This window comes from Podarcis raffonei, chromosome 1, assembly GCF_027172205.1.
Source record: "Podarcis raffonei isolate rPodRaf1 chromosome 1, rPodRaf1.pri, whole genome shotgun sequence".
In the NCBI taxonomy this organism is placed as follows: domain Eukaryota; kingdom Metazoa; phylum Chordata; class Lepidosauria; order Squamata; family Lacertidae; genus Podarcis; species Podarcis raffonei.
The window spans coordinates 47,449,767-47,461,366 of record NC_070602.1 but is presented as its reverse complement, the minus strand read 5'-3'; the positions used below and the strand labels follow the sequence as shown (position 1 = coordinate 47,461,366).

Sequence of the window (11,600 nt, the reverse complement as noted above, 5' to 3'; positions counted from 1 at the left end):
CAAGCAGAATCACGGCTAGTAGCCATCAATAGTCCCCTCCTCCATGAATTTTTCTAAAAGCCATCCAAGTTGGTGGCCATCACTGCCTCCCATGGGAGCGTGTTCCATAGTCGTGCTGCTTGAAGGGGTACTTTCTTTTATCTGTCCTGAATCTTCCAACATTCAGCTTCGTTGGAAGTCCTTGAGCTCTAGAGTTATGAGAGAGGGAGAAAACAGAGCTTCCCAGCCTCTTATCTCCTATTGCTGAATTCGCTCTCCCCACATGCATTCGTTACACCAAAATATAGCTTAATATGGGAGTCCTTTTTCCAGAGTTGTGTAATAAATAATGCACTGTGTGGCGTTCATTTGGGAGTGTGGGGGGGGGAGCGGTAGCCCCCAGGGTAGATGGAGAGAAAAAACGATTCAGCTGAGTTGGCAGTTCTCATCCTGCCTGTGCCAAGAGGGTCAGCGAAAGGATGTGACGGTGCTGCTGAAAACTCTGCCGTTTCGGAGCTGGGAGGGGAGGGCCGACCTCCCTGCCGCATTTAAGGCCTGCTTTCTCCTCAGGAAGGCAAGAAAAGAGGAGGGAAAGCTTTTAGGTAGTTAACAGGGCCCAGGAGGCAGGTGGGAGGAACTGCTATAGATGCAAATTACATATATGTTCAGCTTAATGCCAAAGGGAGGAAGAAGGTGAAACCTTAGAACTGGTGACTTAAAAAGCCTTGGCTCAATAAATCCTCCTTCTCAGTAGCCCATAAATGTCTGTTTTATATTTGCTCATAAAATCATGCTGCTGGCAGGACCAACAATAGCAGTGGCAGCTCATTGACTGCTCTTGCACGGAAGGAAATGTGCCCGGACAGCTCAGCAGCAGAGGAGGATTTGAGTCCAGACATTTCAAGAAGTTTATTGTGTTTGAGTTTCTCTATTTCAGGCCTACCTTTTTGTTGTCAGGTGCATGCCTGTTTCAGTGCCAAGAAACACGTTTGCTTATATATCTGCGCTACAGGTAGTATGGCATATTTACCAGCCCTTTCCTCTCCCAGGTACTGATGTTCTGTGAGGGAAGCTTGGAGCCTCTAAAAGAATTTTCACCACTGTCACCCAACTATAATTCCCAGGATTATTTGGGTGGTTGAGTGGGGTGAACAATGACACTTATGATATAAACTAATATAAACTAGTAGACTTAACATACCTTTAGACACATGGGGAAAACCCCCAAAACCCCATAGCTTTAGGCATTTCCCCCCTTCATTTCATCTTTGTGCCCAGATCACAGAGCCTAACTATATGTGATGCAGGTGATGTGATTCTCAACCACATTGTGTTGTTGTTGTTTAATTAAATGCCTAGTGCAGAAGGTGGCAACTGATTGCCCTTGGGAATGTGGCGTTTGGTGAGGGCAAGTTTAAGCTAGGAGTCAGGAGGGGGAAATCTGTGTCCTGCTGCATGTTATTGGACCCATCATCCCCTGCCACTGGCCGTGCTAGTTGGGACTGGTGGGAATTGGTATCCAGCAATATCTGGAGGGCAGCAGGTTCCCACCCATCCTGGTTTAAGCCTGTTAGTAAAATTAGCATGTTAGTGAAAACTGCTCCCTTCCATGTGGCACGTTTACATTAGGAAAACACCACTTGGAGCTCTCTTCCTAACGTAAGTTGCCTTGGAGGCAAGTTTTACCACTATCATGGCCCCGGGAAAGAGAGGCTTGAACCTCTCCTGACCATGTGCTGTGTTACTAAGGGCAATTCCCTTCTTCCCACTATGCCTGGTATTTTCAAAAATCCACAATGTGTATCTTAAGTGTCACAAAGGGTCTAGGCCCTTCCGCTTACTTACTTCGCCACAGGGCGTCTCTCCCATACCATTTTCAAGGTCACCATTGCTGCCTTTTATGTGCAGTGAGCTGGTTGGAATTTAGATCTCTTGGAGCTTGTCAATGCCGGCTATCTCTGACCCCTAGGCTTCTACTGCCTAAACATGAAACATCTGTTTTGTCTGTTGGCCTCCAACCACTTTGCAGGGAGACCAGCTTTTGACCCTTTTGCCTGCTTGTTTGTCTTCCTTCACCCCTTCTAAAGATAGGCAGCCCCCCAACTGTCCAAATTAACCACCCTTCCTATGGGTTTTCCTAGTGGGCTGTGCCTGCTCTAGCACGGCCTTCAAAAATTATGCCTGGGGCAAACTCCCATTGTCTTCACTTCATAGGTTTCTGCGCTGCCTTTTGTATTTTGTAGGCAGCGTGTGTTAAAAAGCACAACAGGGATTCTTCACCCAAGTCCTGAGCCTGCTTAAATGATTAGTCATTAATGGATTCTCTGGCTGAAGGATGTTCCTGCCTGCCAGCAGGAGATCTCAGCGCCTTTCCTGCTTGACAGTGAGCAAGCAGGCAGTGACATCCGCTGATCCTGCTTTGTCTCCATGGTTGTCTGGGCCAGAGCAAGAGGCGGGTGAACAAGCTTGTTGCAATGACCATGAGCAGAAGCTCCAAAGGGCTGGGCCTCGGTAGTTCAGCAGCTAGGCCAAACTTGGATACCAGCCCTACTTTCCTGCAAACAGCCACCTTATTCACTCCTAAGGGGGTAGATGCCATTCTCTTCCCACCCTTAGAGCCAAAAATTGCTGGAATAGCCTCTTGGGCTGTCTATCCATGATTAGATGTGCCTGTTAGTACGTACCTGGCATAGGATGCTTCCAAATGGCTTGTTTATTGAATGCTTGTCCTTATTTGTTAAGACTACATTGGCTGTTAAATGAGCATTCATTCTGATCTGTTTGTAGAGAGCCGGTTAAATGGCATCTCACCACAGCAAGTATTATGCTATAGCCCAGCGGGTGGCGCTGTGTTCTAAACCACTGAGCCTTTTGGGCTTGCCAATCAGAAGGTTGGCGGTTCGAATCCCTGCGATGGAGTGAGCTCCCATTGCTCTGTCTCAGCTTTTGCCAACCCAGCAGTTCGAAAGCACACCAGTGCAAGTAGATAAAAAGGTACTGCTGTGGCAGGAAGGTAAACAGCATTTCTGCACACTCTGGCTTCCATTGGTGTTCCATTGTGCCAGAAGCAGTTTAGTCATGCTGGCCACATGACTCAGAAAGCTGTCTGTGGACAAACGCTGGCTCACTTGGCCTGAAAGCAAGATGAGCGCCACAACCCCATAGTCGCCTTTGACTGGACTTAACCATCCAGGGTCCTTTACTTCCCAGTGCATTTCCCCATCACCTTTATTATTGTGAAAGTCTGATATTTTGGGGAACTGGGTTTGTTGCACAAGCCAACCCAATCAACTATAATTGTGCAACCTGAATTTTATGGTATGTGACGGAATCCCACCCCAAAACAGCAACCGCCTGGAAGCACCCGTTTTCGGCTGTTTCAAGCAGCAGCCTTGCTAGGAGTAAATGTTTCCTAATTACCAAGGCTATTTCAGGGCAAGTGAGTATCTCTTTAATGAGGCATTCACTTTGCAGTGACGAAACCTGGAATTAAAGCCCTAGTTAGGGACACCACTTGGGATATGAGATAGACTTCACCAGCTGTCCCTGGGATGCAGCTCTGGGAACATCTGGTATGGATGCACCCGCAGAAGTAATAAGAACAGTTGGAGAGACAGACAGATTTCCCTGCAAGATGATTCACTGGAACAATTAACATTGCCTAAGCAAGCAGACTTCATGAAACTATGAGCAAAATCAGGAGAAGGATGCGGATAAAATGGCTCTAAACGATTGTGCATCTCAAGTGCCAAAGGGAGGCTTTCTCTATCAAGTTCTCCCGTGGAATCAGAAAGGGAAATGGCTTCTGTCAGAAGCAGCAGTTTCCCACCTCCATAATTCTAGTCTGTCAACAGCTTTCCTAGGATGACAGTAGGAAATCAAAGCTTAACAGTACACCTGCATGATCTGATAGTGATTCTGATCAATAACCCTTTGAAACCATGTCCTGCATATGTGACCAGAAAATCAAGAACAGACATTTTACCAGTAGCCATTGTGTTATTAATGTCCACCCCCTCTTCCTCCTTGACTTCTGTTAATTGTGGAAGAAGTTCCTTTGAATCTCAGCTGCAACCCCCCCCCCCAAAAAAAAAAAACAACAACAACTACTGAGGGGTTAAAATCTCCCCCCAAAAGCCACAGATTTGTCCTTTCCTTATCTCCAGGTTCCGTGCTGGGACTAAGAAAGTAAGGCAGTATGCAAATATGCTTCTCATTCCGCTATGTGCATAAATCTCATGGTCTCTGATTTCCTGACGCTTAATCTCCCTCCCTCCTGGCAAAATTCTAATTTCTTTCCTTCCTTGTCTTTTCTTTCAGGATTATACTCGGGTGGTGAGTCCTATCATCGATGTGATAAGCCTGGAAAATTTTGCCTACTTAGCAGCATCAGCAGATTTGAGGGGAGGTAGGTAAGGTGAATAAGTAAATTCTTAAGAAAGGTCTCCCTCCCTCTGGATAGGCCCAACATAGCTGGTTCCTTTTGATCTCGATGCCAAATATGCCAGAATAAAAGCCTAGGATTTCATCAGCAGTTGAGCCTGTGCTCAGAGTGTGTATATGTGTGTAATTTCAAATCTTCATGGCTGTGATTATGGAGTACAGCCTTGTACAGTTTGTGCAGAATCCAGTTTTCAGATTTTTACACACACACACACACACACACGAGAGAGAGAGAGAGAGAGAGAGAGAGAGAGAGAGAGAGAGAGAGAGAAGCATTTAGCCTTTCATAGTTGTTGTGGGTAACACCTGAAAATGCATTGGCAATTTCTATGAAAACAGTAAGAATCTGGGAAGGGGGTTCAAGTCACAACTGAATGAGGTTAAGTCACCTTGCTGTCAGTTCCTTCCCTGTTCCCCATCCTTATTCCTCAACCTTAAAGACCGAAACACCCTTAATTTGTGGTTTCTAAAAATAAGCTCATGCTTGTTTTAAGCCCGTGACATTATCTCTCGTTTTGCGTTTAATACTGTGGATCCATCTATTGTATCTGTAATTTCACACACCTTAAAATGAAGCTTAATAACATATATGTGCTGTGAAAGAGATTCTGCCTGAGTGTCACACAGTCCCCTTTCTTTTTAAATTAGTTCTGACAATAGCTTAGTTAGAAAAGCATGAGACTCTTAATCTCAGGGTTGTGGATTCAAGCCCCACATTGGACAAAAAGATGCCTGCATTGCAGGGGGTTGGACTAGATGACCCTCGTGGACCTTCCAGCTCTCCAACCACAGCCTATGGATTATTAACTTGGACGAAGGGCACCTGCAGCTGATCTCCAGATGTGGCTGGAAAAGCTCCAGCCCTTTCCCTGCTTACTCCCATTTAGTAGAAGAAGGCAGCCAAACTACATACTCTAGCAGAGAAGGCTTTATCAGGCTCCAAGGGAAAGGATAGAAATCAAGAAAGCAGGGTACAAAATCAAACAAAACAGGCTATGCTCTACACAACAGTGCAGGCTATAGGATAAGTTTCAAAAAAGGCTTACAAGCGATTGGCCTATGTCTTCACAGATGTGCCTTTATCCTGCGCCACCAGGAGTGGGGGAGATTGACAGGTGGAGGGAATGTCATGAATCAGGAGCTGTCAAGGGGCATGTGGTGCAACCCCTCCCATAGGCAGGTGATGGCATTGATGCTTGCCAAGGCAAGAAACTGGGAAAGAGAGGTGCAAATTGAGGAGATATTTCTCTTCTGCTGCTGCCAGGCAGTTTTATTGCAGGAAAGGCCCACTTTGTGGTGTCAAGGGAAAAGGCTGGTGTGCCTAGAGACGGTTGTAGGTTAATCGAGAAGGCAATACATGGACTGGCAAGGGATTCTTAGAGGAGGGAAAGCCTGTGATGTCTTAGAGAAGCTGCTTCAGCCCAAGAGCTGGGTTTATTGGATGGAGAGCTCTCAGAGGCCATATTCTAACAGTGGGTATGGTCAAGCATACACAAACACACAACCCCCTTAACACACATTCCTAGCACATACACACATGGAAGGGAAAGAGAGAACCAGACATTAATTTAGAAAATGCGGTATGTGCACCTTCCTCCTCCTCAGCTGATCTATGCATGTTTGTTGGGGGTTGACTGGGAGGGGGGGAGAGAAGAATCTGCTTTTAAAAAAAGAGTAGTAAAATAAAAATGACATAAAAACAAAGGAAGAGGAAAGCAAAGATTTCCTTCAATAAGGAGAGGAATCTGCTTTGGAAAGCACAAATGTCTTTCCCCATTCGGTGCCATCTGCCACAGATGACTAATACAGATGACCAGCATACTAAGTGATTAATATAGGGAAGCCTTATATTTGATAAGCCCCCAGAATTTCCTTTTATTTCACCCTTTTTTATATACAAGAAACCCAAATGCAAAAGTCCAGCTGCTCCACTCTGTTCTCTTGGCAGTGGGAAGGCATCTACACATCCACCACCCTTTCCCCAAGTGTTGGGGAAACACTGTTTCTACTCAAGTGCAGGTCTCAACTTCCCCTCCCTCTCCGTTTTGCAGAGCCCACTTGCATACAGCTCCTGCCATTCACCTTCCTTCCCACAGGATCTACCCAATTTGCAAAAATGGTAAATTAGGCAGCATTTTATGTGATGCGCATGGGGAAAAGCCAATTACAGCGAACAGAGAGACTTTGTTCCCGGAAATACATGTCATCCCACTGAGAGTGCTGATTAACGTCTCATAACTTTGGCGGCCAATGAGGCATAGGACAGTCTGAGTGGAAGGCTGAAGCACTAATTATTGCATTTCTCTCTGGGAACACACATTGGAAGATTTGGAATGCAATTGAGCTCAGATAAATACCGCTAAGGAACAGGGCGCATCTATAGGGATACCTCGAGGCCTGGCTAACACAAGTCTGCTTGTCTCCTGCTGCCCTGAGACCATGTGAGAATAAGTAGTGTCAACACCATCTAATTATTGCTAAGCGGTATGTGTTGCTGTGTTCTGAGCTTCTTCTAAATGGAGACTTGAAGCCTATTTTCACCTTTTCCAGAAACCCTTGTTAGTTTCTGGTTTTCCTCTGTATTTGAGAAACTGCAAACATGTCCTACTCTGTTCCGCATTTTAGGGTTTGACTGGAGCCTTCACTTTAAGTGGGAGCAAATCCCCATTGAGCAAAAATTGTCCAGAACAGATCCTACTGAGTCCATCAGGTAAGCTCTTTTGCTCACAACTTCATCTTTTTGTCTGATATGAGAAGCTGTTCCATTTGTTGATGTTACCACGGGAAGTGTTCAGAGGTCATGTGTGGTTCATTTAAGAGCTGCAGTTAATCAATATCTATTGTTCCCTGAAGAGTTTTAATATTCCTGACAAATACTTGCAACTCAATCTGTTGGCTTGAGTGGCCTGCACTGCTATAATATGCAGTGCATAGTATATTGGTTTTTCAGGCTGTTATGAATATATGCGGCCATCTCCTTTCTGAGGCAGGGGAAATGTCATGGCCCTCATTTTAGAAATTGTTACCATTGTCTAGCAGGAACAATGAACTTTTCCAAGCTGGCGCGTGACCAGAATAGGGTCTACTGCGGTCAACACAAGGCCATCCTTTCCCCTCAAGATTTCAACAAAACTATTTGCACATTCTATGGTGATAACCTACATATTCACTGCCTGATTAATTCTGATATATATACACACATTCTCACTCCACACATACTATAATGCAGATAGTAAAGGTAAAGGGACCCCTGACCATTAGGTCCAGTCACTGACGACTCTGGGGTTGCGGCGCTCATCTCGCTTTACTGGCCGAGGGAGCCGGCGTACAGCTTCTGGGTCATGAGGCCAGCATGACTAAGCCACTTCTGGTGAACCAGAGCAGCGCACGGAAATGCCGTTTACCTTCCCGCCGGAGCGGTACCTATTTATCTACTTGCACTTTGACGTGCTTTCGAACTGCTAGGTTGGCAGGAGCAGGGACCGAGCAATGGGAGCTCACCCCGTCACGGGGATTCGAACCGCCAACCTTCTGATCAGCAAGTCCTAGGCTCTGTGGTTTAACCCACAGCGCCACCCGCGTCCCATATAATGCAGATAAGGACCACCAAATCGAGGCAAATTAAAAGAAGGAAGATAGGTGGGTTGAAGCATAATCAGCTGATTTGCACTCATATGGGTGTCCACACTGCCTGAATTTGTGGGTGTACAGTACCCCCAACTCCTCTAGTCTTAATCATCCAGGATGATTAAGCTTGTTCTAGTGTCTACTGGTCCACATGGCTGATTGGGACAATCACAAGGTCTGTACATTCTTCTGCCTGACTTTAGTGCTGTGGTTCAGTGTAGTGGTTAGGGTGTTGAACCTAGGAGACTGGGCTTCAAATCCCCACTCAGCCATGAAACTCTTAAGAGCATGAGAACAATAGAAGAGCCTGCTGGATCAGACCAAGGGCCCATCTAGTCCAGCATCCTCTTCTCACAGAGGTCAACCAGATGCCTGTGGGAAACCTGCAAGCAGGATTCAAGCAGGAGAGCACACTCTCTTTTCCTGTGGTTTCCAGTAACTGGTGTTCAGAAGCATTATTTCCTTCAGCTGTAGAGGCAGGGCATAGCTATGATGGCTATTAGCCTTCGATAGCCCTTTCCTCCATGAGGAAACCTATTGGATGATCACTGTCTCTCAGCCTAACCTACCTCACAGGGTTGTTGTGAAGTTAAAATGGAGAGGGGGAGAAACATGAGTGCTGCCTTGAGTTCCTTGGAACAAAGGTGGGATATAAATGTATTACTAATTATTATTATTATTATTGTTATTATTATTAATATGGCAGGATTTACTTGCCTTTCCCTATCTTCCCAACTGGGATTAGATGGTTCAGTTGGGGGCAAAGGAGGTGCCTGATTGCACTGCCAGCTGAATCTTTAGGTATGCCTCTGGCATGGGTGTAGAAAATCAGTCAACTTGCATTTTGCTTCAGGGTCTTCTGCTTGGCTTACTTGCTTAGTTCTTAAACAATACCATACTCTGGTTATGCAGAAACCAGGTTATAATTGCTGCCAATGTAACTGCAGTTAAGGGCTGTGTGTGTGATTGTGTGTATGTACATACATAGAATCATAGAATCATAGAATCATAGAGTTGGAAGAGACCACAAGGGCCATCGAGTCCAACCCCCTGCCAAGCAGGAAACACCATCAGAGCACTCCTGACATATGGTTGTCAAGCCTCTGCTTAAAGACCTCCAAAGAAGGAGACTCCACCACACTCCTTGGCAGCAAATTCCACTGTCGAACAGCTCTTACTGTCAGGAAGTTCTTCCTAATGTTCAGGTGGAATCTTCTTTCTTGTAGTTTGGATCCATTGCTCCGTGTCCGCTTCTCTGGAGCAGCAGAAAACAACCTTTCTCCCTCCTCTATGTGACATCCTTTTATATATTTGAACATGGCTATCATATCACCCCTTAACCTCCTCTTCTCCAGGCTAAACATGCCCAGCTCCCTTAGCCGTTCCTCATAAGGCATCGTTTCCAGGCCTTTGACCATTTTGGTTGCCCTCCTCTGGACACGTTCCAGTTTGTCAATGTCCTTCTTGAACTGTGGTGCCCAGAACTGGACACAGTACTCCAGGTGAGGTCTGACCAGAGCAGAATACAGTGGCACTATTACTTCCCTTGATCTAGATGCTATACTCCTATTGATGCAGCCCAGAATTGCATTGGCTTTTTTAGCTGCCGCGTCACACTGTTGGCTCATGTCAAGTTTGTGGTCAACCAAGACTCCTAGATCCTTTTCACATGTACATGGGGGGGGGAGTAGATGAGTGGTCTTGCACTTGCTTCTAATCTCTTAACTACAGTTAAGGTTTTACTCTAAATAAGTCTGCACCAGCTCATAGAAAATTCTGGAGTCTAATGGTTCTTCTTTATAAATGACTTCAGATGGAACATGTTGCTGTATATATGCAGTATGTTTCTGTTGCATTTAAATATATTTTACTGATATTTTGTGTAAATCCTTTCTTGCCCTCATTTTCCCTAGAACACCTGTCATAGCAGGAGGCATCTTTGTGATAGATAAATCTTGGTTTAACCATCTTGGAAAATATGACACTCAGATGGACATCTGGGGAGGAGAGAACTTTGGTGAGTTGATGCCATGACTTCTACTTTTGTTGTTTACTCTCTTCAGTTCTTCCCAGGTCACCTGGTCACACAACGTTTCCTTCTGGTTGGGAGCATCGTAGATTGTGGCTTTCACCCTCATCCAGGAACTACTTGCAGACTGATAGGATCTGTTTCCAGCCACCAGGCATACTGCTTTGCAGATCTATGTCAGTCTCACTCTACAGATTCTTAGACAACATTTTTGCAAGATCTTTATTACTGGTTTGCATGCATATGTGTTCAAAGATGGTAACAACAACGACAACAATTTATTTATATCCCGCCCATCTGGCTGGGTTTCCCCAGCCACTCGGGGCAGCTTCCAACAAAATATTAAAAATACAATAAAACATCAAACATTAAAAACTTCCCTAAACAGGGCTGCCTTCAGATGTCTTCTAAAAGTCTGGTAGTTGTTTATTTCCTTGACATCTGATGGGAGGACGTTCCACAGGACGGGTGCCACCACTGAGAAAGCCCTCTGCCTGGTTCCCTGTAACCTCACTTCTCACAGTGAGGGAACCGCCAGAAGGCCCTCGGCGCTGGACCTCAGTGTCTGGGCTGGTGATAAATCTGCTTTTCCTACTCCACCTGTTGCAGTAGCTGCCATTGGTCTTCACCATCACGTATTGACCTTCAGTGGCCAGACAAAAGAACATATCAGAGACAATCCATAATATGAAATATCCATGAAAGCCCTTTCTAGTGACTGTACAACCCCTCCCCTCCCTTGTGATTGATTTGGCAGCCCCTTCCCTGGTGTTTTCTTTGTGCCTCCAAATAAATATTCAAATAGGGAGCTTGACCAGAGTGGCAGATATTAAACGCAGGAGGATGGATCCATAAGCTTTTGCAAGGTCACCTCTCTTCAGTGATTCAAATGAGCTTTTGAACATCAAAGCCCTGGTGGTCCTCTGATGCTATTAACAAAGAAATAAAAGTGAATTTTACTTCAGGGCAGTGAAACGTCTAGAAGCAAAGGGGGATGGGTCAGAATATATCTGTTTAAATAAACAGGGTCAGACGCTGCCGTAGGAAACAGAGTTGCTTAGCAAGTGAATCAATAGTGGGTTTGGGGTTTTACTGAAAGGTTGTACCATAAAGAGAGACAACTCCAATTTTAAGAAAAGGGAAGGTTTCAAACAGGCTCTTTGGCCCATTATGCTTCCAGGTTTTTGCAGTTCCAGTGTTGATTCCCATAATACGTGTGGACCTACACAAGCACTAGTGGTGCAGATATTTTAAAAAGCACAAACATTGACCAGTGCAGACATCCCCCTAAGCAGTGATTAAAGCGAATTACACGTTTTTCTAGAATGCCCATAATCTTTTGGCATCTCTTTAATCTCAAATGTGAAACGTGCTGCTTGGAACACCACAATGTTTTTCAATGCCTATTTTTCACCAGTGCCCTTAAGATCATGCATTCGTCTTCCATTTCCTGTCCCTCGCTTTGTACTCTCACACCGATTCAGCCCTTGAAATTGATTCCTTTCATCTTACTCTAACAATC

The 11,600-nt window shown here is 45.2% G+C and overlaps 1 protein-coding gene across 3 annotated transcripts in view; it reads left to right on the top strand.

The window, feature by feature from the left end:
- The window catches only part of GALNT16 (polypeptide N-acetylgalactosaminyltransferase 16), a 142,192-nt gene that overhangs the window by 109,503 nt on the left and 21,089 nt on the right, over nt 1-11,600 (top strand). For all 3 annotated transcript variants that reach the window (XR_008330024.1, XM_053385044.1, XM_053385041.1), the window contains exons 7-9: nt 4,300-4,387; nt 7,048-7,132; nt 9,963-10,066. Coding sequence is in view for 2 of the 3 variants with exons in the window: in XM_053385044.1 (XP_053241019.1) it covers nt 4,300-4,387; nt 7,048-7,132; nt 9,963-10,066 (277 nt within the window). In the remaining variant the exon portion in view is untranslated. The remainder of the gene's footprint in view (nt 1-4,299; nt 4,388-7,047; nt 7,133-9,962; nt 10,067-11,600) is intronic.